The sequence below is a fragment of the Sciurus carolinensis genome, chromosome 13 (assembly GCF_902686445.1).
Source record: "Sciurus carolinensis chromosome 13, mSciCar1.2, whole genome shotgun sequence".
Taxonomy (NCBI): domain Eukaryota; kingdom Metazoa; phylum Chordata; class Mammalia; order Rodentia; family Sciuridae; genus Sciurus; species Sciurus carolinensis.
Window position 1 is genome coordinate 86,476,446 of NC_062225.1, and position 26,133 is coordinate 86,502,578.

A 26,133-nucleotide genomic window follows, 5' to 3' on the forward strand; every position below is an offset into this window, starting at 1 on the left:
CCCCTGGACTGTGAACTTCAGACACATGAAATCTTTAAACTTATGGAAGTATAAATTTAATCCCAAAGTTCTCAAACTTTTAAATTTGTGTTCTCAGTTTTAATTTCTAATAATATTGTAAGTGTTGATAGCTATAACCCACATAAATAAAAGCTCTTGGGTTTCTCAATAATTTCTAATAGTGTGAGGGGTTCTAAAACCAAAAAGTTATACTCCTGGAAATTCAAACAGAAATTTTTAAAATATTTATTTGCCAGTTCATTCAAAATAATAATAACAAATCCATTACATATCAACATAAAAACATTTCATTAAAAATAATCATATTTCCAAATAAAAAATAGCAAGAGGAAAAAATCCATTGATTCACATTTTTGCAAATGTCTTTAATGTCTAGTCCAATAGAGGACCAGGGTCCTCATATCTGCTTCTGTATTCAATCTATTCTGATATGCTGTTTTGGTTGATCTATATGAAGAAAATTCAACCTCACACAGATATGTAGTTGGCAAAAACAAGAGTATTTTAATAACCTTTCAGAGAGTTATGGGTATTCTCCTTTGATATTACACCACTTTCAATAGCAATAGTTTCCTAAAGAATGTTACAAAATGGAAACTAAAAATATATCAATGAATTTTCCATAACTTGTTCTATTCAAACCCATTGATCAACTTTCCATTTTCAATGCATCTTTTATCCATGCATGATTTCATGTAAAACACTGGCTCACCTAGGTGTGAAGACCTCCCAATTGTTGATACATTGCTTTACACATTATTTTAATATTACCATGGTTATGAGAAAAGTCTTCAAATACCAGAAAACTATCAAGCTGCTGGTGACAGATACAATGGTCCAAAGTTCTGTTTTCTGCTGGGCTGAGAAGCTCAGGTGTTAAGAATTTACTTAGCAAAAATACTTTCTGTGGTTTTCCCTGCTAGGCTTATTCGACTCATTTTTTAAGAAAACATTTACCAAATTACCAAGGTCTAAATAACTATAGTTTGTTGACCATTCTTTCAAGTGAAAAGGGTGCTCCAGGGAAAAATCTCAGTGCATCTTGTGACACAGAGCACTAGTGCTTCCCCTTGGGACAGCCACTGCACTTCACACACAGTGCTCTGTGCCTCCCTCCCAGTGCACAGAGTATGAAGAAGAGGAGCACTCAGAGGTCAAGACTTAATAAAATCAGTAACTTCTACTGCTGCATCAAGGACAAGAGCCCAGCTGATTTTAGACCGTGAGTCCTTGCGATGGAGAGTATGGCGGCTAGTTCGGTTCAAGGGCGCTGCCTGAGCCCTGTGGAGCACCCTCAGTCTTGCACCACCGCAGGTGTGAACCTCAGTATGAACCTCAGCACAGGAAGTGGCGATGCCTGAGGGTCGTAGTGGAAGAAGTTTTCACCCTCGGAAGGAGCGCCAGACCCCCGAAGGTCTGCATGCCACTTTGGGGTACAGTTGATCTAATTCCATTTCATCGTTTTATGTGATGGGAAAATGAGGCACAAAAAGATTGTGACTCTTCAGAGAAGTTAAGCCTAAGTTCCTGACCCCCGAGAGCTCTCTGGGTCTTTCCCTGCCGTGTGAGAACACAAAAGGAAAATGACAATTGTCAAGCCAGAAGAGAGTCTTCAGGAGACTCCAACCCTGCTGGCACCCAGATCTCAGCCTCCCAGCCTCTACAACAGAGAAGCGAATGCCGGTCAGACCTCAGTAAGATATTAGGGTTTTATTTATATGCCCACATCTAGTCTTACCAAATTCAATGATAGGAAATAAGCAGAGACTCCGGGGAAACAACCCAGGGACACACAGCGGTAAGCGGCAGAGTCCCACCCAACTCATAATACGGTCTGCCCCAGAAGGAGGCAGCTTTCCAGGAGCACGTGCTTCCCCAGGTGGAACGGAACCGAGAGGCTGAACTCGCTAGCAGGCTGGAGCTCGCGGCCCCGCGTTTGCCCGGGAACTCCCTTCAGGGGCGTGTCCTCCTGTTCTGGAGGTTCGCAGAGGGGAGGAGGCGCTGGCTCACCGGGCAGCTCGCCCAGGCTCCGGGCAGTGAGAGGGAGGGAGCGCAGGCCGCGGGAGCGGATGGAGACCAGCAGCCCGCGGTCCCCCAGGCCCAGCCCCAGTCCGGGGCTCAGCCTGGACGCCCGGCTGGGCGTGGACACGCGCCTCTGGGCCAAGGTGCTGTTCACCGCGCTCTACTCGCTCATCTTCGCGCTGGGCACCGCGGGCAATGCGCTGTCCGTGCACGTGGTGCTGAAGGCCCAGGCCGGCCGCCCCGGGCGCCTGCGCTACCATGTGCTCAGCCTGGCGCTCTCCGCGCTGCTGCTGCTGCTGGTCAGCGTGCCATGGAGCTCTACAACTTCGTGTGGTTCCACTACCCCTGGGTCTTCGGGGACCTGGGCTGCCGCGGCTACTACTTCGTGCGCGAGCTGTGCGCCTACGCCACGGTGCTCAGCGTGACCAGCCTGAGCGCCGAGCGCTGCCTGGCCGTGTGCCAGCCCCTGCGCGCACGCCGCCTGCTCACGCCGCGCCGCACCCGCCGCCTGCTATCGCTGGTCTGGGCCGCCTCGCTCGGCCTCGCCCTGCCCATGGCCATCATCATGGGCCAGAAGCACGAGCTGGAGATGGCGGGCGGAGAGCCGGAGCCCTCCTCGCGCGTGTGCACGGTGCTGGTGAGCCGCGCCACGCTGCAGGTCTTCATCCAGGCAAGTGGGCGGGTCGGGGGAGGGACCTGGCCCCCTCCTTCCCCGGAGGGCAGAGGTTTTCAGCTCTGAAACTCGCGACCACCGGAAAGCTGGGTCTTGTTACCTTCTTTTACAAAAGACGTGGGGAGAGTGTTCGCTAAGAGGAGGCACTGAGAAGAGTACAAATTTGAACGCAAAATTAACTCCAAAGTCTGCGTTCTTCCCAGTCTTGCAAGAGTGGTGCTCAGACGTTACTGGGTATGAGAATCTCCCCAGTGACCTGGGGAAATGCAGATTTCACGACCAACTGTTACAGCAGATGCCACCACCACCACCACCATTGCCACACTGCTTTGGAGCCAACCTCCCGGAGGCAGGGCAGGAAAGGGATCTGTTCTTCCTTCGGGAGAAATCAGAACCTGTGGGAACTGGCCAGGGCTTCACATTTCATGGGCGTCCAATGGAGCTCGTGCTTCCCCGTCCTTGAAAAGGGACTTTCCTCTAGGGATAAGGCGGCTATGGTCGATGAAGGTTTATCTATTTGTTCCTTTGTTTATGGATTTCTTTTAAAAGGAAATTGTCATTTAAAGTTTATACTGTGTCTGGGACAGGGATGTTTGGGGCAGTCCTGGGCACTGGGAATGGAATCAGGTACTCACTGGCTCCCAGGAGTTCTCCTGCCCCTTGCCATCCTTACTGCATCCCTGACTCAGAAAATACGGTGTTCACATGTCCGTGAGTAGGATTTGCACACTCGGGTCTGTACACCTGGCAAGAACATGACGCCAGCATCCCCTTTGGTAATTAAACGTGATCATGTGAAGGTGCCCAGAATGTGGCTTAACATGAACTCAGAAATGCTCCTCCCTTCTTCTTCCCTTCTCCTACTTTTTTCCTCTGGGAGTTTATCTCTAGCTTTCCTTCCCAGACTAGTACACTGCCTGGCTCATATGTGGACAGTCAGGGCTGCTACCTGAGACGTGTGCGTCCCCTCCACTCCCCTCTCTCTGCCTGCTCTCTTGTCCCTCCTCCCTCCCTCCCTCTGCTCTGTTCTCACCATCAACTCTCTCCTCCTGCTTCCTTAAGGAGTTCACCTTTCCCCCATCCCTGGATCTTTCCTGAGTGCCCTCCTTCCTCCCGTCCCTGGATCTTTCCAGCTCCTTTTACCTTCTCTCTACATTTACTTTTTTAAAAAATATTTTTTAGTTGTAGATGGACACAATATCTTTATTTATTTATTTTTATGTGGTGCTGGATCGAACCCAGTGCCTCACACATGCAAGGCAAGAGCTCTACCACTGAGCTACACCCCCAGCCCTCTCTACATTTACTTTGAAGAGCCTTTTTACTTTTTAATGGAAGTTATACATGTACATTTGTGTGTGTGTGTGTGTGTGTGTGTGTGTGTGGTGTGCAGGGCATCAAACCCGGGACCTCACACAGGCTAGCCAAGTGCTGTACTGCTGAGCTAATCGCCAGCACCTGTATATCTGCATTCTTATAAATTCGAAATCCTTGATGTCTGAGCAAATGGGCTTATGAGTTAAGAGGTATGGGGTCGTGGCTGACAGGAGAAACCCTCGGTAGCTGTCACTGTGGCCTCCAGGGCAGCAGCTGCAAGGACCAGTGAGAAGAGAGCCAGCGGGGAAGCATAACTCCCCGCCCTCAGCTCTCTTTGTGAGCTCCTCCCGCTTCAGCCCATGTCTCCTTGGTGCCCAGGCTCTCTAAGGGGCACTATCTTCCACTGGCTGCATCCATCTGGATGCCGTCCGTTGGACTGGGAGGGGATGTCCCAGGGCTACAGCCTCTTCCTACAGTGCCTTGCCTCAGCCTCCCGGCATGGCTTCCCAGCCTCTGAGGCTGTGACAGTGGACTGCCACTTTAGAGTGAATCTGTCCAGCAAGTGGGAGCCGTCTCAGGGCCTGTTTGAATACAAGCACTGCAGAGAAGGCTGCAAGAAGGCACTTGGATCATGTCTGCAAAGCCAAGAAGAAAGTAACCACTTTTTCTCTTTGGAAAGTGGTCTGTCTCGTGCTGCTAGGGAAGATGGCTTCTGCTTGAGTTCTGGCTTGAACAGTGTCATGGAGCTTCTAACTCGAGACGACTCAGTTACCTGGGGGAGAGTGAAGCCATTATTGCATCAGATCCTAGATGGGGTTTGCTACCTATGTGCTAATGGGTATTGCGCAGGAATATGGAACCTGCCAATGTTTTTTGTTTTTGTTTTTGTTTTGTCTTTCACAGGTTTTTTGTGGTTTTTTGTTTTGTTTTGTTTTGTTTTTTGGAGGGGTAGCCTTACTGGGGATTGAACTCAGGGGCACCTAACCACTGAGCCACATCCCCAGCCTTATTTTGTATCTTCTTTAGAGACAGGGTCTCACTGAGTTGCTTAACACCTCGTTTTTGCTGAGGCTGGCTTGGAACTCGCAATCCTCCTGCCTTAGCCTCCCTCAGCCCCTGTGATTACAGATGTGCACCACTGTGCCTGGCCCTGCCGATGTTTTAACTATGGGTGAAGGTGCCAAGCAAAGAAGAGTCCAAGTTGCCAATATGGGCTTTGCTTATTTTTCTTCGTGTGTCTTTGATACCTTTAGAATCAGCAGTTGTGACATTCTGGTGCAGAAGTCCCAGAATTACACATTGAACAAGGCATTGTCCCAAAGCTGCTGGCACATGAGCTGAAGGATGTGTTTACAGAGTTACCAATGTCAGAACTATTATTTATTATCATCAAATCTAGTAATCTCTATCCCCCTGAAAAGTCAGACAGAACATCCAGTTTAATGGGATTTCATGTAGGTATAATAAGGAGGCCAGATCATTCAACATTATAAAGGATTTCAAAAAGGATTCATATGCCAATCACAGCCTCGACAAGAATATGGAAGGATGTGCAGTTAACAACCCAAAGAGAACACCCCACTTGCTTTAGAAGGCACTTACTCTAGCCTCTATAAAGATAATTGACTCAGAACTGCCTGGGCGAGATCCCTCGTTTTTAGAAGATTTGGGTAAAAGGATAAAGGTCTAGATAAAAGGTCTAGGGAAAAAAAAAAAAAAAAAAAAAAAAGCCAAAACCCCAGCAGCAGAGCAGTAACCAGACTCATGCAAATGCAGCCTTTCCCCTGCATCAGGTGGACCGACCGTGGCCTCACACCTCAGTCATCCTGTCCATATGCTGCCTGTCCCTGCTCTGGCCCAAGCACATCTTTGCAAGCACAGAGGATCATGGACACTCCTGTGCCCCCAGCAGCCTCCATGTGTTAACACAAAATTACAAAATCCAAATTAGGGTTATCTTTGCCCACCTTTTTTTTTTCATGTCTTATCAGTGAGTTGATTTGTTGTCCATATTAATGACTGGTTTTTTATTTTTCTCCCAAGAAAATTGCTCGTGGTTTTGAAAGTACAAAACACTATACAGTTTTCCCAGAAAGATTTCAAACTCCCCATAATTAAGCACTAATTTATGAATATATTTTTTCTTTCACTCTGTGTTGACCAATATAAAAGCTACAATTTGATAGCAATTAAGTATGTTGCCATTGAGATAAATCTTTGGTTCCTCAGCAAGCTACGATGATTGTCATTGTAGGAGTTTTATCTCTCCCTTGGTGTTGCTGATGCGTGATCACGCACCAAGATGAAAAGCAGGAGCGATAGCTCCTTAAAAAGGTTCAGTGCCCAATTCAGATAGTTTGCACTGATAGAAAGCTGTTTAAAAGTGGTTTTAAAATATTGGCCAGTTTTTAAAGTCATCTTGCAAAGCGAAAGGCATACAAGAGGCTTAGAATTGAAGAGAGAAATCCTGAAACACATACCATTGTGTTTCAATAATATATACTGAATAATAAACATATTATTGTGTTACAACAAAAAAATTTGATTTTTTAAAAATTAAACACTTAAAACACAGGGCATCATGTAATAAAGTCATTTTTTTCCTAAGTAAAAATAAAATCAAATAATAAATCCAGGCCTGGGATGTGAAGCAGCAGTCCCCGCCCACTGGCCCACACTGCCTCACTTTCCCTAGTCAAGAGGCAGGTGCCACCTCCCGGGGCTCTTGCTGCCCTTTGCTGTGCTCCTAAAGAACTCGCGTGCTTGGTCTCCCAGCTGTGCGTGCATCCACTGTCTCTCCTGCAGGAGGTGAGCCAGGCACTCTCCACGCGACGTGCGTACACCTCCCTGACACCCTTCCAGGATAAGTGTGTCGCTGCCAGATTCGTGTTGTGTCTATACTCTTGTGACTGCATAAAGATTCTTCACAGGGAGACTTGTGACTATCTTCATTGAACTTTCCTTCTAACACGACCTTTGTTTTCCTCGACATTCATATTGCAGTCTATTTCATTTGCTTAACTTTCTGTGCATCTATTTCTCATTCATTTTCAACTTCTTTCATCAGAGGAATAACGACCATTCAACATGTTTGGACCCAGCAGAGAGCCTCTGAGTCGCATCTTTTATTTCTGTCCTCCAGGGGCCCTCTCTCCAACTGCCCATTCCTCCTGGTTGCTCCCCAGACCCCTGCACAAGAGGGTGCCTGGGAACTCTCTCCATGGCCCTTCGCTCCTCTCGTGGGTACCCAAGCATTATTCCAGTCCCTCTCCTGCTTCTCCTTCAACAGGATCTCACTAAGTTGCCCAGGCTGACCCCAAAGTCATGATCCTCCTGCCTCAGCCTCCTGAGTCACTGGGATAGCAGGTGTGGACCCCCGCGCCTGACTCCAGCTTTTCCTCTTGGTTTCTAAACTTATTTTGATGGAACGTATGTCTTTGTGACCTCCTGAGACCTGAGGAAAGGCCCACAGAAACCTTGGCCTGGGTCTCTTTCCAGCCATTATCCGGCACTCAGGCAACCTTTCAGGCTAGACACTCAGATTCCTCAATTTGGGGAAAACTGTTTTTGAATGTGGGATTTTCCACATAACTTCCTCCCTTCGTTTTCTGTGTCCTTTCCCCTCTGAAATCCCGCTGTGTCCTTACCTTGCCTCTCCTCCTTGCTCACTCCCGACGTTCTGGGAGTTCCCCCAGACGGAGCTTCTGGCCCTTCTGGCCCTCAGCTCCACAGATGCAGATTCTGGGCCGCAGGTGCCCAGAGCCACAGGCCCTTGCTCGGCCTCCATGACCCTGGAATCGCCTCCACAGGTGAACGTGCTGGTGTCCTTCCTGCTCCCCTTGGCGCTGACTGCTTTCCTGAACGGGGTCACCGTGAGCCACCTGATGGCCCTCTACTCCCAGGTGCCATCGGCTTCTGCCCCCGGCAACTCCATCCCCAGCCGCCTGGAGCTTCTGAGCGAGGAGGGTCTCCTGGGCTTCATCGCATGGAGGAAGACCCTGTCCCCTGGGGGCCAGCCCAGTCTGGTGAGACACAAGGATGCCGGCCAGATCCGCAGCCTCCAGCACAGCGTCCGGGTTCTCAGTTAAGTCCTCTGTCACGCTTCCTGCGGGAGAGGGACCTGGGTGCCAGGGCTGCCTCCACCAGACCCTGGCCAGGTGACCAAGCAAGTTTCTGTCTCGCTTAGACCTCCTTTTCCTCTGCCTCAGGGGAGCTGTATACTCAACCAGACTTCCTGCAAAGGCTCAGCGGGATGTCGCACTTTTTTTCTTTTTTGTGGTGCTGGGGATTGAACCCGGGCCTTGCGCATGCTATAGGCAAGTGCTCTGTCACTGAGCCACACCCCAGCCCATCAGAGGGATATTAAAGGAAGAAGTGGGAGATGTGTTCATGAAGGCCCATCCGCCCCAGGGGTACCACACTCAGACAAGCAGAGACCTGGCCTCTTTTTGGAGGTTGGGCTGTGTGAAGAGTCCCAGGAGCAGCAGGAGTGAGAGACTGACTGGGTCCCCAAATCCAGCCCCCCTCATCCTCCCTTTCCTCCCTGTGACACTGATCTGTCTGCTCACTGGCTTGTTTGTATCAGGGTCTGGGACGGTTCAGCTCTGAAACATTAAAAGGCACAGGAAAGCAGGTCTCTTCGAGCACCTGCTACTCACCGAGTGGGAACTAGATCTGCCCTAGGCGACGTCCAGGTCTTGTGCATGGACAGAGAAAAAGAACTGGGCACCACGCGCAGTCAGCCCTGGAAGACGTCAGGCTTTGCCGTAAAGACGACAGGCAGATATCAAGAGTCACTGTCCAGGAATGACAGGGGAGAGTCCATTGTGAGATCTCTTGTCTCAGCAGCTCTTTGGAGGACAGACAGAACAGTGCTTCTCAATGCAGGAGTGTTCTAGAGCGTGCAGGGCCAACCCAGACGTTCCAACTCCTGGTCCGGAGTGGCCCTAGAATTCTGCAGTTCTACCAGGATCCTCATGGGGCTGCAGGGGCTGCGCTGGTTAGAGAAGGAGTTTTCCACTGGGGCAGGGGAAAGGAGGAAAGGGAGGGCGTGGACAGTTAGGAAGCAGTCATCAGAGTCCAGCGAGAAGGATACAGGAGCCCCTTGGGGGAATGGGGAAGGAATGGAGAGGAGAGATGGTGAGGGGCAATCTCTGGTGGATGGGATTTAGGGGGAAATAGAAAGATAAGAGGACTTTCTGGAATGTGGCTGGCTGGGTGGCTGGCGGTGCCACGGACCCCTCAGGACTGGGAGGGGCTCTCCAAGGCTGGAAGGACTTCTGGGTTCTGCTGCGAATGTAGTTAGCAATCAGGGGAGACTATCCAGCCCCGAGCTGGGGGCACGTTCTAATAGCTAGGAGGCGACTCTGGAAGCATGTCACGTCCAGGTCATGGTTGAAGTGGACGTTCACCGGAGAACGAGGTGGTACCAAGTTTAAGAACAAATTCAGATAGGGGTGCGTCAGGTAACTGCAAAGTTCACCCCCTGCCCTCCACTCCAGGTACAAGTCACAGGGAAGCGCTGCTCTGGCCCTGGGGGTCTTCCTCCCGTGGAGCTGGTGCAGCTGAGAATGTGTTTGCTGTCTTGTGCTCTCTCCCCGCTGCAGGAGCCATCGTGGCTGTGTATGTGGTCTGCTGGATGCCGTACCACGCCCGCAGGCTCATGTACTGCTACGTCTCCGACGAGGCGTGGACTGAGTAAGTGTGGGTGGAGCCCTGGCCATTGTGGGAGAGGGATGGCTGCATTCAGCTGTACCTGGGTCCCCCACTGCTGCCCAGAGAGACCCTCCATTTCTGGAAGGACCTCTGGATCTCTGGCCTGCGTTCCAGCTGGTCCCGCACTCTCACAATCTCCCAGCTGGGGGTGAGAATCACAGTATTCTCTAGGAATATTTCTGTCCCTGTTGGGCCTGTGAGTGAGAAGCCTTGTAGGTGGTAGTCATGGCTGTGGGCATCCTGAGTCTAGGGTGGAGAAGCCTGCAGGCCAGGGATAGGGGTGAAAGCCATATTATACAGACAGGGCAGTGGAAGACTCCAGATGTGGTTCCATGAGCTAACAAAAGCTCTGTCCTGAGACAGAGACCAGGACATGCACGCCCTTTTACGACATAGTTGGAAAAGAGAAAAATTCATTATCTTCCTTTTAGAAACCACTAGGCCTCTGATTACAAGTGGAAGCCAAACAGAATGAAGAACCCACGTAGGCTCCAAGGATACAGCTGTGTCAGTTGAGGCCTCCTTCTCAGAGCCCCCCACCCCCTCACACACACGTGCACACGCATGCACAGGCCGAGCCCTTACTACTGCAGAGAAGTCCTGCAAGAGGAGCACGGCTTCTCAGAAAGACTCAGCCCTTAGTGGAGCCACGTCTCCTGCCAGAGCCATTCCCTCGGGGCTCCAGCATCTGGGTGGATACTCCCCCGTCATTCAGCAGGGTCATCCTCACTGTACAGGTGGCCAGGAACTGCAGGAGAGATGGCGACTTGCAGAGGCAAGGTGGACTAGCTCAGCCAAGGGCAGCGGGGCGGGGGGTCGGAATGCTGCTTCCTGGCAGCAGAACACAGGCCTCCCTCCCCTGGGCCTGGGGGAGACGGCCCTCTGCAGAGGAAGGGCGACGGTGAGGAGGACGGCCCTCTGACCAGGCCTCCGGGCTTCTCTTCCAGCGCACTCTATGACTTCTATCACTACTTCTACATGGTGACCAACACGCTCTTCTACGTCAGCTCGGCAGTGACACCTGTCCTGTACAATGCTGTGTCCTCCTCCTTCAGAAAGCTCTTCCTGGAAGCCCTGAGTGCCCTGTGTCGAGAGCACCATCCCATGAAGCCATTGCCCCCAGAAGCCCCAGAGTCCCACCTCAGTGGGGACAACTTCAGGCCTTGGGGATCCCCCCGAGCTCCTGACCTGGATGAAATACAAGAATGACCAGAGCAGAGAGAATGTTCAGGTGCCCAGTCACCTGCATATTGGATGAACCCCATCATCACTAATAATCCCTGCTTTGCAGCCAGAGGGACTCCACTGACCCCAGCTCTGCCACTTACAAGCCATGTGCCTGCAGGCAAGTCACGTAACACCTCTTGGCCTCAGTTTCCCATCTACATAACAAAGATGAAGAGCAGAGCCCACTCTTAGTGACCGCTGAGGTCAAAGTGCATAGCACTGCGGTCATAACCACACTCAATAAACTTCAGCCGGTGCTATTTTGTTATTGTTGCATTACTATTGCTCTCCTGCTCTCCTAGGAGCTTTGGTAGCTTCATGCTCATGGGATTTGCACTCAGATGTCCTAGGAGTTTTTACAAGTGGCAGACCAGTAGTGCTGTCTTAATGGTGACATCACAGAGGCTGCACAAAGCTCCCCAAACTCTTCCAGCTGGGGACAGCAGTTCACACCGACAGGAGCATTCTGTAGGCTCTGGAAAACTGGGGCATCACTGGCTTCCCCCTAAATGGCCTCAGGCCTGTGCAAGGCTTGACCTGTGGCAGCCGGGGCCATGGCAGCTGGACAATGGCGGTGTGGCTGACCGGGAATGGCCACATGCTACCTGCCTCAGAGGATTGGCCCAATGACCTACAGCCAGCACCATGTTGAACAAGAGGTAGATTTCAGAATTTTGATTTTCAGAGTAGGACGCTCAACCTGTATTATCAGCACCATTTATAAGTGGGAAAATGGGAACAGGGACGTTAATAAGGTTCTTCACACACTACTTGATAACTCAGGGCCAGGAACCCAGACTGAGGACCAGGGAGCTTCATGCTCAAACCCTGTAACTTGCTGCTTCCCAGGAGCTTGATGGCAAGAGATGCTAAAAGTTTATAGGGCCAACATTATGGAACTAAGGGAATCATAATAAAGTACTCAATATCCTACTTGTTAGGCCACCATTAACAAACTGTTGAGCATAAAACTTATTTCCTGACATAAACGTAATGTGGTTATATTGTTAACTAGAAGAGCTAACAGGAGACAAAATTATACCAAGATGTTATGTATAGATCACACAGATGTAAAGAGGAAGTCAGAATGAAGCTCGTCCAAGTGGACACTGTGGGCTCGCTAGGGAGGTGAGCAACCCCAGAATAGGACTGGTGACTCCTGTCTTTGTCCCACACTCTGGATGCAATCATGCCAGGCGCTCAGAAACATCTGGAGAAAGAAGCGCTGTAAAACCAGTTTTGTTTTGTTTTACTTTGTTGACATAATACTATTTCTGTGATCTCTAGAAAACAAAGTTCAAATAGAAATTGAGTTCCCCTGGCCTTGTCCAGGGAGGTGGCACTGAGCATTGGCAGGGGAGTGTAGGGACGAGGGTCAGACAGGTCTGGAGAGGGATCCTGCCTCTGCTACCTACTGGCTGTGGGATTAAGTGAGTTCGTCACCTGCTCAGACCCCTTTCCTACATCTAACCCGGGGTAACTCATGACAGCTGTGGTTTTCAGAGTTAAATGACATCATAAATATGGAAAAATGCTCAGTGCTGCACCTCCCCACCCAGAAATCTCACCGAATAGTAGCTGTGACAATTAGAGAAATGTAGGCAATGGTCATGATTGCCAGGTCCCCAAGATGTGGGGACAGGGACAGGGCAAGAAGTGGGGATGGTTGTAAACATGTGATAAGAGGGATTCTTGTGGTGATACAAATGTTAAAATTCTATGGGTACACAGTGACTCTTCATATTATTTTTTAAGACTACAAGTGAATCTGTCATTATCTTAAAATTTTAAGAAAATGAATGAAAGACAAAGATTGTGCCTAGTCCCACCATACAGATAACTACGATTAAATTTGGGGTAAACATCCTACGAAAAAATAGTAGCATCATCATTTTAAAGGGATGCTGTAGGCTCCTAAATGCAAATTATAATTCCACATTTCAAGACCCTGAGCCACCCCATTGCTGTGTGCTGGCTGGTCTGATGGTTCCCACACCTGGCCAAGATCAAGAGTCTCCACACGCGCCTGTTTCCTCAGACTTCACTTCAGGGCCCCTGGGTCAGTCAGAACCCTCCATGGCCAAGACCAAACTGAAAAAGGAAGCCAGCACTTGGCACCTGGATTCCTTTCTCGTGCCTGCCACAACAGACCAACACTGACCGCCTGGCCTAAAACAACAGACATTCCATCCCTCGGAATCCGGGAAGCGACACATCTCAAATCAGGCGTTGAACCTCTGAGGACTCCAGGCAGGCGCCGCCTGGCTCCTCCAGTTTCTGCTGGGCGAACCTGGCTGCTCCCTGGCTCCACGCCCTCTCTCCATTCTTGGCTTCTGTTCCCACGCAGCAGTCTGTGTCTCTTCTCATAAGGACACCTGTCACCCTCAGGTAGGGGCTCCCTGCTCTCCAGGATGATTTGTCTTCACTTAGCTAATTACACATGACATCCCTATTTCCAAATAAAGTCACAAGGGTCCTAACCCCTTGAGGCGCCAGGGGTTAGGACCCCTGGGAAAGACCCTTTTATAGAGCAAGAACTAAAACGAGAGTGGCCACGGGTCCCAGGCAAGAAGAATGAGCGTGCACCAGCGTCCAGAGAGAAGGAAGGGAATCTGGGACAGCATGTTCAGCGAATGACAAATGCAGCCACAGAATCCTGGTGTTTTCTCTAGACACGAAGGGCTTGAGAAACCAGCAATGGCCTTTCCAACTTTTGGTTCATTAAAATGCTAATTCCCTCTGAGCTGGGAAGTCTGCCCGAGCAAGGAGAACCAGCAGAGAAGAACTGAAGGCTGTTCACACTGGGGCACCTGGGGTCCCGGTCCACCCTGAGAGCTGCCTGCAGGATCTGAAGCCAGATCTAAGAGGGTTCTGAACTTTCATGCTGGCATTGCCCAGACTCTGGATGGCACATGGTGTGGTATATTTGGCGCATACCCACACCCAGCACCGCCCCAACAGGCAGCCCAACCAGCTTCCCCAGGGAGAAAACCTTAGATGGTCCGTGTGTCCTGTCCTGGGGGCGGGGGCCTCAGGAGCCTCTGTGCCGCGGGTTTTTTTTTTTTTTTTTTGTACCAGGGATTAAACCCAGGGACACTGAACCAGTGAGTCACATTCCCAGCCCTTTTTTGTATTTTATTTAGAAACAGGGTCTTGCTGAGTTGCTAAGTGCCTCACTAAGTTGCTGAGGCTGGTTTTAAATTTGTGATCCTCCTGCCTCAGCCTCCCAGCTGCCTCTGTGCCTCTAGTGAGTGCTGTTCAGTGGAAGTGAACTGGTTGGTGGGAAGCAGCTACAATGGAACTAAGATCAGACCTGCAGGCACCATGCTGGCTTTTCCTGTCAGTGAACAGCTGTATGACCTCAGACATGTCACTTAACCTCTCTGAGTCCTGTTTTTTTCTTCTGTAAGATGGTCCCAATATATCTACTTTAGAGTGTTGCTGTAAAAATTAAATAAAATAATGACTGTATAGGCATGTGGCAAGGCCTGGCTCATGGCAGGAGCTCAGAAGGGTTTGCTACTCAGCAGTGCTCAGTTTCTAGCTAACACAGTCTCTAGGAAGCTGGGTGACTAGCCAAGGAATAGAGGCATGAGCCCAAATCCCTGATTCCCCATCCCATGCCCTCTCCACTGCTAGGACCCCACCATGGGAACCCAGCATCCACAGATGAATGTCACTCTGGCAGCATGATTTCTCCCTTATTGTAGCATTTCTTAAATTGCTGAAAATAGAGGATTGTTTTCCTTTGGGGAGCCACCTCAGACGACCAGCACAGAAGGAACTATGTAATTAATGGTGCCACTCACATCACGCGTCACGAAGATCCATTAGACCCACAGCCTCCCCCTGGGACCCAGAGTGCAGGCTGAGCTGGTTTTGCTCTGTGGTTTGGATCATGACTCTTGGGCTTTGAAGATTTCCTAATTAGTTAGACTTGAACCCAAGACCTCTACGACTATGATATACAGACTCAGGTGAGTGAGGGCCCTGACACACCGTGTTCTGGAAAGTTCTTGGCAGGCCTTGGAGGGCTCCCCATGAAGAAATAGGGGGGCTAATAGCTACGCTTGGACTGTCAGAGAAGGGAACAGGGCTTCCTGTCCCACAGGACATCTGGCTGAGGCCTTGACGCAGCTTTTAAAGACAGAGTAGGGAAGAGTCCAAACGTCGGGAAGAGCAAAGAATGGGAACTAGAAGTTGGGAAGCTTCCTCTTAACTATAGACCTACTGAAAATCTTCAATTAATACTTAACAAATCCTCTATGGGCCAAACAGCACACCTTCCAGTCCAAAATAAACTGGGAGTTGCTTAATTTCCTATCTCCAGAAGTACAGATGGGGGCTTTGTAGGCAGCAGGTGTACCCCCAGTTTATGCCTCTCCCTCAGCTCCCTCTTCAACATTACTTTAGAAAGAACCAGGTAAGAGCACACTGATCCAAAAGTACAGGTCTGGATCTAGACATAAGCCCAGGAACAGTGCACATCAACCAGCACTGACCCTCTACCAGCGGAGAAACCACCAGCTAATTAAAAAGCAAGGCCAAGGGCAAGCTCTGCCAGTTAGGAAAACAGACCTCAACCAGACCTGTCTTTGATTCATGAATAAAAGACTCAGCTACACATGGGACCCATGGGGAGGAGGTGCTCTGCCGGCCAGGACACGGATTTGCCCCCAGAGTCCAGCATTTCCCAGCCTCCACAGCTGGCAGGAGAGCATGGCTCCCCAGGCTACCTGTCCCTCTCTCTGCGAAGAGTTTCCTATACTTTTTCTGAGTCCTGCTTGTTCATCAGGCTCACCATGCCTCTCCTGCTTCAACCTGGGTGCAGCAGGCCAGCTGCACAGCCCAGCAGATGGCTGGCATTTGGAAGGTGGCAAGAGGAGCAGAGCGGACTCCGCCCCATGGATCCCAGCTGCTTCCCCTCCTCCTTATCCCGACCAAGCCGGGGCCCCACCCACCTTCAGCCGTTTTGAAGCCAGTGCCTCAAACCATCTGTCCTCTGTGAAGGACTTCTCTGCAGATCTTGAGCTGGGGTTCCCCTCCGCCCCCGTGTCATCTTCCTGCACACCCCATTCGCCTTTCTCCTCAGGAACTTCTCAACATGCCACTCTCCCCACTTCTATGGCTCTATTCTGATTCCATTTGCAAAACTATGAAATTTTAAGCAGGGAAACCCCTGGAGAGCACTGGTCAGGCTGCTTCCTCTCAAAATGATGCAATCAGTACCCACCAAACAATAAGTGCATAATAAGTTTTATTTAAAAGACTGGAACAGACAAGAGAATTCGTTTGGGTTTTAGGGTTTTTTTTTTTTTCAAGTTTAAATTAACTAATAAAATGGAGAGAATGACACAGATCTGCTATTTACAAAAGGCAGATTTAACTGAAGAAGGTCAGTTTTTATTCCAAAATAGGAATAATTACATATACAAAGTGATCATTTTATAAACATTGATCTAAATCCTTTATACCAGTGGACTTTCTTCCATGGAAAAAGAGATTGAAAGGAACTCTTTGGCATCATTTTAAAAACAGTTTCTGCTCCAGTTGTTACCCGTTAGAGTGCTTATAAATGTTTAAGGTGGACACAGAAGAATGCGTTCTGATGATTAATTTTTTGATGTCTTATTTTTAGCTGTGGGCCACTTCAAACGCAGTGGGGCATGGGGAAGAGTCCTGGACCGTGGGGTCCTGAGACTAGTAGCTAGAATTGTGCTTCGGGGTTGGAATAGCTCCCAATTCACAGGCTGTGGAGAGGATTCGGGATGACCCTGGAACAGCACCTGGCGCGAAGGTGGCGCTCAAGGATGCTGGTTTCAGCAGTGCACCGGGGACTAGGAAAGTGTCACCCGGGGGCACAGGCTTGCTTCTCTCAGGCACTTCCTCTCTGGTCAGGGGAGACTTTCCCCAGAGGAGCCATGGGAGCAAACAGGCTACCTAGGAGCTGCAGACTGGGCTCCACTAAGAGTCCTACCGTCTAGTTCTTAACTATGTCGTGCATTCCTTTGGTTATTTTTGCTTGTTTTTTCAAATAAGCAACGCTGTCCTTTCCTTTGTAAGGCCAATTTTGGGTCAACTTCTAGAACTCTAATTTCCTCCTTAAAGCCTTTTAGTTTTAAAGACAGCTTCTTTTTAATTTTGCCCTTTCTAAGAGGTAGGGTATTTACCCAATCCTATTTTAATAGAGTCATATTTGCTCTGAAGTAAAAGAATTCATTTCACCTTATTAAATTTGGTGCCTCTGGCTAGCTTCGGAAAGAGCAAACGGGCAGGCAATTAAATACTTCTTATTAAAACGATCCACTTCTTATTTCATCTTGTCGCCAGTCTTTGCGGAGAAATGATCCCAGGGAACACTGCTCTGTAGGGAGTCGTGGGGAACCTGCCTGCCGCGACCACGCCCACTGCCTGAAACGCTGGCGCCTCTGCACGGTGACCCAGGACTCTGCGGAAGAAAGACGTCAGGGCCGTCCACGGGCGCACCCGCGGCAGGAGAGTGGCGAAACCCCTTCTTCACAAAATGGACTTCACAGACCCGGGGCCGCGGGTCAGGCGGAGCCAAAGGGTCTTGGTTTTCAGTCCTGCCCACCAGGGACGCATCCCGCGCTCCCAGTCACCGCCCAGCGTGCAGCCACAGGGCACACGGACCGGGGCGCTGCCCAGCACGGTCTCTGGGGCTTATGTCAGCGCTAACACCCCACAGGCCCAGGATCTGCGGCCCAGTGGCAGGCGGGCTCTGCCCACCCACTCTCCAAAGCTCTGGGCAGCTCTCAGATATGCCGTCCGGTCAGAAAAAAGAGCGGCCTGTCCTCCTTGGCGTTAGCCGTCTGGAATTCATCCCGCAGCCGGAACTGCCACTCGTCTTCCAGCTCCAGGCGGACAACTGTCTGGCGGAGCGAGTTCCGGTCCTGACAGATCACGCACAAGGTGGCTCCTGTGGAGCGACGGCAGGGCGGGAGGAGAGAGGTGAGTTTCTGCAAAGGGGAGCACCTGCCGGGACCCACCTGCCTGGATCCCACCCGCCTGGAGTCCATCTGCAGTAAGGAGGCTGCGGGGCGGGCAGGGCCCAACGTCCCAGGGGGTCTCCCGTTCCTTTCTGAATGATGTACCATCGCAGCCAGATGGTGCGACTAGAGTTGGCAGGTTTGGTGGGAAGACAAAAAGGCAGAGGGAAAGGTGAGGAGCAGAAAACAGGAGGCCCAGGGAGCGAAGGAGGTAAGGCGAGAAGGGTCTGAGCACAAGCCCAGCATCCTCGGCGGCATCCCTGGGTGCACATGCCCCGCCGCAGGGCTGAACCCTGATCCCACTCATCCAGGCCCGGGGCAGCTTCCGCCCTTCCCCATGCCCCAGCCACGGAGCATCTCTCTCCCCTCGGCTCCTGGAGTACAGCAACCCCATCCGGTGTTGTTCGTATCTCGCTCTCTCCTTCCAACCCACACACCCATCCTCCCTTCAGGGGAAACATCTCCCGAGGGCAGGGAGGGTGGTAGACACCTGGCACGGGTTCTCAGGCCTTATAACCTGCTGCTGCTCTCTAAATGCCTGCCAGAGGGGAAGGTCAAGGCAAAGGACAACCTAGGGTACAGCAAGGTCAGCTAGGGATCTGAACAGGACTGGAAATGCAGGTTGGAAATCATCTTTTAAAGGCATGGGGAGCAGGTGTTGGTCAGTCTCCACCACTCTGGCAGCAGCAGGAGAAAGAGAGAGAGGACAGAGGAGGCTGCAGGACTCTCCCCCTGGAGGAAACCACTGGGGACCCGGTGCCAATGCACATGAGGAAAAAAAGAATACAGAGGGGAAAGAATATCTGCCACTCACCCAGAGGAAAGGGCAGGTGTCTCGTTTCTGCTGAACAGGCAGAAGGGAAAGAGAGCCCCTGGGGTCCAATCCCAGCTCTCTGGTACTTTCCTGGATGGTTGGGGCAGTCCCCGTCCCACCCTTAGCCTCAGTTTACCCATTGGCAAATAAGGACCAGGACAAGAAGCCCTGTTTTCAGTGACACCAGGTAACAACAGTCATTCAAGTCAAGGTCCAAGATAGGAGTATTACCTTTCAGAAAATGAAACTTTTTCAAAAAGCTAGCTCCCACAAAAGAGTCACAGAGGTACAGCAGCAGCCCACTGAACATCAGGTCAGAGCAGCTGATGTTCAAAGAATGGGGCCTGGAGCTCACGTAGCAGACAGAAATCTGCAAGAGAAGCAATCCAAGAGAAACATGGCGTTCCACAAAGTGATCAACAGTGCCGTGCCCAGGGTTCAGCTCTAACGATTCCACCTGCTTGGACCAGCTGGCCATGGGAGGGAGGCGAAAGGCATATTCAGGGTATTTTCCAAATCTATATCCTAAAACTCAGTTCCAGGAGGTCTATCCAGATTCATCTATTCATGAATTTCTTTGATTTTTTTTTTTTTTTTTTGGCGGTGCTGGGGATTGAACCCAGGGCCTTGTGCTTGACAAGCAAGCACTCTACCAACTGAGCTATCTCCCCAGCCCCATGAATTTCTTTGAGAATCAGAAATGTCTTGACATCAGAATTGGGTCTGATTTCTATCTATTTAGGCAAACTAACCAGCACTATTCTGTCAGCTCTCTAGTGGGGTCAACACCTATGACCAAGCATGAATGCAATCAGCCCTACGCATCTGAGGTTCCGTTGATGTCTACAGATGCAATAGACAATGGATGGGAAATACTTGGGGAAAGAAGTTGTGTCTGTACTGAACACGCACAGGCTTCTTTCCTGGTCATTTTGCAATAACAATGCAGCGTAACAGCTACGCACACAGCACTTACACTGCGGTAGGTGTGGCACGTCATCCAGAGATAAAACGTAGGAGGTGTGCATAGGTTACCTGCAAATGTGACACCGTGTCACAGAAAGGGCCCCAGCAGATCTTGGCACACAGGTTCTGGAGCCAATCCCCAGGGAAACCGAGGCAGCCTGTGTTCATGGTTCAGAGTCCTGGATGCTAGTCCACCTGTCCTGGGGTTCCTCTGCCTCGAGTTACCTGAGATCCCAGATTAAGGTAGCAGTCCACAGACAGCACCGGGTGGCTGTGGTTCTTCAGGGACAGCGGGAAGAAGCGCTGGCTGTGGTACTGGAGGAACTTCTCCAGCAGCAGCTGGGCGGGGGCGGCGAGGAACGTGTGCTTGCTGTCAGGGGCACAGATGTACTGGGCCGGCACAACCGCCGCGGAGCTGTCGGACACCTGCATGGGAGGGATGGACCTCAGGCACCCCTTGCCCCCAGGAGCGACACCGCCCGCCCCCGGGATCCGGCCACAAGAAGCCCCGGGCTGAGGAAGGTTCTGTCCTTTAGGGTGATGATGTGAGTTGAGAACACATACTTCCAGAGTAAAGTTCTATTGAGAAAAATCAGGTTTTACCAAAGAAGGCCTGTGAACACAGACCAACGAGATCAGTAGGAACTGTAGCCACGCTCACGCCACGCTGTCTGGTGGAGAGAAAGCAGGAGAGCCCGTGGACCGTAGGAACTCTTCCCCAGACTCACAGATGCAAGCGTCTGGGAGGGGCAGGGCTCGCCCTGACCCAGGATCCTCTCTGCTCAGCTCTGCCTCCTCACTGTCTGCTCATCCCAGCCCGCGAGCTCTCACTTGGTCACCAGCATGTTCGCACTGCAGCCAGAGGGCTGCTCAGGAAAGCCCCCGGCTCCCTTGCTCCTCCTCAGCACCTCCGCCCTGGGCCTCCTTCCCCTCTGCCTGGGTGCAGGTGCTCTCGTCCTCCCAGTCTCTTGGGGACACCCTACCCACCCCTCCCCTGCTGCATTAGGTCCCCCTGCCACACACGCTCCACCTTTGTGGTGCTTCTCACAAAGACCTTGCACTGAAGGTCCATTTAACTTCTGCCTCGGCTGCAAGGCCACGCTCTCCCAAGAGGGGACTGAATGCTCAGTACGTATTTAATTAAATGGGTAAAAATAACTCAGTGAAAGATTATAAACATCACTGGCTTTCCTATATATAATCAATATGCAATTAAATCTAGTAGACATAGGGTCATGTTCTCTATAGAAATGAAGATAAAAGACCTAAGAGTTTAAAAATGACCCAGAGAAGCAAAAGAAAAATCTGTGTTAAAGGAACATCAGGATCTTTGGTTGGAAGACTCACTGAGGTAAAAACTTGGATAAATCAAACCTCGAATCTAACACAATTTCAAGTTTAGATATCTCAATTATAGGGCTGGGGTTGTGGCTCAGTGGTAGAGCACTTGCCTAGCATGTGTGAGGCACTGGGTTTGATTCTTAGCACAATGTAAAACTAAATATACAAAATAAAGGCATGAGTCCATCTACAACTAAAGATATAAAAAAAGAAAGTCTCCACTGTGGCAGGAGTTGGGTTTAACTCGTGACTCCCAGGCTCCTCTGTGGGACAGGCTACTCTGAAGGTCCTCTACTCTGCAGAAGAACTAAGGATGGAGGAAGCAGCAGCCCTTGCCTGTACTGGTCACTGGCCCCAGCTGGTGACTGGATGCAGGCCTGGCCCTGCTCAGGGCAGGTCACTGTGCGGGGAGCTAGTGCAGACCAGGAGGGAGAGGCTGGGAAAGATGACTGGTATCAGAACTAGCAGACGTCATCAGTGAGAGATTTGAGACAGAGTGACAGACAGGAGACAGAGAACCTTCAGGCAGAGACAGGCAGCCTGCCTGGTTTCCTGAAGGCGGAACTCTCCAGCATCCTCAGTTACCAGGGCATGGCCAGGGAAACGGTCATATGTCTGTCCCACCAGAGGCGGGCTTGTGGACAGAAAGCAGGGTCACCAAGCGGGCCTCTTGTGCCAAGCAAATGCTTCTTGGACGAGGCACCATCCCAGAGCCTGGAGAAGAGTGTGGAGCCACAGCCAATGCTGCCGGGGCAGAGGGGCAGGCAGGGCACAGGCCCGGGGCCTGGCGGTCAACTCCCATTGGACAGCGGTTTACAGGATGCTGGCTAGAGCTGGAGGGCAGGGCGACTTCTGGAAGGCGATGCAATTAAACATCTTTGCTGACACCACCTGGTGGCGAGCGAGGCAAGCCCCAGTGGCTCCCGCCCTCAGTTCACACCACGGCAGCCCGGGCAGCAGACCTACACGGCCTGCTGGCCACGCTCACCTTGGACGTGATGTGGAAGGCCCTGTGGCCGCCCACGGCGATCTGCTTCTTCATCACGCTGAAGCGGTTGAAGCGGCAGAGCAGGAGGCCGGCACTGTGCACCCGCAGGTTGAAATCCACATCGTCGCAGGTGAACCTGAGGAGGAGCAGATCTGACGGGCACAGCTCACGTGCCCCACCACACACATGCGGAGATCTGGAGCGGACCTGTCCTAGGGGCTACAGAGGCGCAGCGGTTTCGTTCCTGCCTCAAGACCTTATTCTAGGAGGACGCAAGGCACAGCAGGCACCGTCTATTGCAGCTGAAGCTTCAACCCTTGGAAGGCCACGTGCTGAGTGCCAGGCACCACGTGGAAAGCTTCAGGCACGATTCCATTTGATTGTTGCAAAGGAAACAACCACAAAGCTCCCAGGGTAAAAATGCCAGCCACTTCCTACAGCCCAGGGAACGGGCCGAGAGGGGCACTGCCTGCTGCAAAGCTGCTGGGTAGCAGGTTCCAGCAGGTGGGTCAGTCTGGCTCCTAAGTGGACACTCCTAAGCGGGCCATCTTGGGCATGGGCCCACTGCCCGGCATACAGAAACACTCGAGAAACACTTGGTGGTGAATATTCTCGAGAGGTGACACTCCTGTGACTAGACATAGAAAGAGCTTCCTTTAACGCTAATGCCCCTAAAAAGCTGTGCAGTCAGAGGGGATGAAAACCACAGGGTGTGACTCACTAAAGCATTCTGTGAATTGATGAAGTGACCCCAAGCAAAAACGCGACATTATACGGCACTATATCCTGAGGAATGAGAGCTGGCCAGGCGAGTGCTGTGGGCAGAGCCTCCGCTTCGGCGGGCCCTGCGGGGCGGAGGTGAGGGAGCTCAGGACTCCAGGCCTTGGTCCCCACCGTGGGCAGGAGCTCACCGGTTCTGGTTGTACTGCACGTTCTGGGTCAGGTCCACGTTCAGGATGATGAAGTCGTGCACGTGGCAGCGGGAGAAAGGCTCCCGCACCTGGCCGCCCCTGGTCTTGCTGGCCCACTTGCGCAGGCCGAGCAGGGCGTAGCGCGTGATGTTGGGGGAGGCCTCGATGTGCTGCATGATGTGCTTCAAGGAGACGTTCCTCTCTGACCAGGAAAACTCCCTGCTCAAAGGAGGCGGATGGTGACCCCTGTGCAGGCCAGCCAGAAAACACCTTCCCGCCCAGCAGGAGGTGCCGGACCCGCTGGTGAGGCCGGATCCCAGCACCACCCCCAAGGGACGCCAGACACCTGCCAACCACTGCCTCTTACAACCACTTCTTTGTGCAAAACGCACTCATATTCTCTGTGCAGAACACGTTGACAGAGTGCAACTTAGTTACACTCACAACTCTAGTCCAGATACTAACACACCTCAAAGAGGAGGAAACCAGAACCCAGACAGTTAGTCATTTGCCTGAAGTCACACTGCAAATCCAAATAAAGCCAGGAGTTAGAAGTTAGGCTGGGGGCAGGACAAGGCTGGAGGGCGGCCATCGGGGTAACCCTGAGGGCTGAAAGGTTGTGAAATTTTCTAAATACATGATATACCTTCCTCTTTGTGTACATATGAATCACACTAAATCTACAGCATATGGTTTTCTGTATGGATTATGCCTCAACAATTTTTAAAAATTAAAAGAAAGCTGAGCTTGGAATGTGGTCCACCTCTGCCACCTCCAGGGCTCTGGCCTTGTGACGTGAGGGGCCCTTAGTGGTCCTCTTGGGTGAGAGGGATTCCCAGTCCCAAGAGAGCATGCTCGTGCCTGGTGTCTGTGGACGGAGGGAGGCAGGAGCGCAGGCCACTCACCGGCTCCGCTCCCCCGCACAGTCCACGTCCACCACGTTCCACATCACGCAGGAGTCATCTGAGATGACGATGAAAGGCCAGATGTCCTGAGGCTTGATCCCAAGCTCCTCCTGCCGGCTCCGCTCCAGCTCCAGGTTGTGGTAGGACAGCTCCTTGATTAGGAAATGGGCAGCCCCTGGAATGGCAGGAGGACCCAGCTCAGCTCTGTCCCATACCCACAGGCGCCCCGGCCCGAGATGTGCCAGCCCCACATGTCCCCACGTACATCCCTCCTCCACCGACCGCTGCCACTGAGGAGGAAAACCCCTCTCCAATTCCTGTGCACATTTGTCCTTCTTTTCTAACAACTGGGAAAACAACTAAGTCAACAACCAAACTTTTTTTTTTTTTTTTTTAAAAAAGAGTATTTGTAAAAAGTCAAATCAAAATAGCTTTAAGAATTGCGAAAGACTGGATATAAACTCTTTCATCTCTAGAATATTCTCTCCAGTCTCCATTCATGAAAAATTTTACTGAGCAGGGTCTGTGAAAAACACCCACCAACTCCAGCGCTGTTGAAAATGCTCGGGAGCACCAGCATGATGTGGTTGGGCCAGTACTTCTTATAAATGGCCATTTCGTACTCCTTGACCACCAGCACGTGCAAGTGACTGGCGCCATCCATCGCGTGGTACAGATTAAAGAGCCCGTGTTCATGTCGACCAGTGGTTGGCGTGAATGTGGGACTCTTTATGTATTCGTGACTCTGTAAAGTACAGGTAGAACGAGGTAGAGTGTTTGCAAATGTGACTGTCCCCCTCCTTTGAAATGTGACTTTTCAGTGGGTCCTATGGGAAGACGGAGTTGATTCCCCCTCTCTTTGAATGCAAGTGCAGCTTGATTTTACCAAAAAATGTAGGGAAGCTGCTGCCGAGCCCAGCCTCAGCCACCCCACTGAACCTCCCCTGAACAAGCCTGGGCCAGCCTGCTGGGGGCAAGACACCACATGGAGCAGAGCCGTGCATCCCAACTGAGGCCACCCAGATCAGCAGCCCTCCCACCAGCCACCAGTCCATCCAACGGCCAGCACAGACAGAGTGAGCACAACCGAGCCCAGAGGGACCATCAGCTGAACCTCAGGCAAACTGCTGGAATCAGATGCTAAAGACATCCTTCTCTGAGAATGGCTTGTGCAACTGAAACCAACTGGCCCACGTCAATCAGCCAAATCCATTCACCTCTATGTCACTGTCTCATGCTGTACTCTGAGCAGACGTCACTCCTGTTTGTCTTCAGCATCCACATACAGTAAATGGAGGACACCCCCCAGTGGCCTGCCCACGACACCCAGCCGTGCATACGCTCCTGTTGGGCAGTCCTCTCTGTAAACGACTATGCTTTCTTCAACCCCTTCCTTCATTTAGGCCACTGGCTGAGCTGGGGCTTCTGCTGCCTCTGAATTCCTCAGAGCCCCTGCTACAAAGCTGACTGGGAGGAGACTGGAAAAGTGAGTGGGGTCATGGGGGAACGTGCTCCTGGGCTGCAAGACACCTATCCCAAAGCTCTGGCACTTTACAAATGTCTGCATTGTTTGGCAGCAGGCTTGGCAGCTGCCTGGCACTCAAGAAGGAGAAAGAAGCAACCCACTCCACGGGGTGCGTGTTGATGGGCTAGGCAAAGAGCAGCCAGTCAGCTCTGAGGCTGTCAGGCTAGACCTGTCAAGCCAAGAGCCCTGCAGGGAACATCTCCATTAGGGGAACAGTAGTCACAGGGACAAGGGATCATTAAGCACAATCTCTTCTCAAGATAAAAATGTATTTGTTAGAGATATACCTGTAGTTACTTATGGGTGAAATGCTATGATATCAGGAATTTGCTTCTAAATGGCACAGAGAGGGAGAAGCAGAGAGAAGACAGATAAACATGGCCAGCTGTGAGTTAGTTAATTATGGAAGTTGGATGACGGGCCTAAGGAATCCACTCTCCTGTTTTCTCTACCCCGGCTTGTTCAAACGTTCCACAACAGCACTATAGGAGAGAGGAACACCTCACGGGCACCTGTCCTCTTCCAGGTGCCTTGTGCCTGACATTTGTTATTTCAGATAATTCTCACAACAAGCTTTCTCAAGAATCATCGCCCAGCTTTTCAGGTGAGGAAACTGAGGCTCAGAGACCCTAAGGGACAAGTGAATCACACAACCAGTCAGTGGTTAAGCAAGCCTCAAACTGGAGCCTGGAGGCCCCAAA

General features: G+C 51.3%; 2 protein-coding genes across 2 annotated transcripts in view; one reads left to right on the forward strand and one right to left on the reverse strand.

Annotated features, from left to right (window-relative positions):
- Positions 1–2,005: 2,005 nt before the first annotated feature.
- Positions 2,006–13,874, forward strand: Ntsr2 (neurotensin receptor 2). Its single transcript, XM_047522865.1, is given in 6 exon segments — positions 2,006–2,352; positions 2,355–2,713; positions 7,843–8,116; positions 9,640–9,730; positions 10,696–10,870; positions 10,872–13,874. Coding segments are annotated over 6 exon segments (1,296 nt in total). The 5' UTR covers positions 2,006–2,090; the 3' UTR covers positions 11,007–13,874.
- Positions 13,875–16,250: 2,376 nt separating this feature from the next.
- The window catches only part of Greb1 (growth regulating estrogen receptor binding 1), a 129,640-nt gene continuing 119,757 nt past the window's right edge, over positions 16,251–26,133 (reverse strand). The window contains 7 exon segments of the mRNA XM_047522798.1: positions 16,251–17,912; positions 19,028–19,166; positions 19,988–20,188; positions 22,092–22,227; positions 23,003–23,221; positions 23,908–24,082; positions 24,448–24,652. Coding sequence (XP_047378754.1) covers positions 17,749–17,912; positions 19,028–19,166; positions 19,988–20,188; positions 22,092–22,227; positions 23,003–23,221; positions 23,908–24,082; positions 24,448–24,652 — 1,239 coding nt within the window. The 3' untranslated portion in view covers positions 16,251–17,748.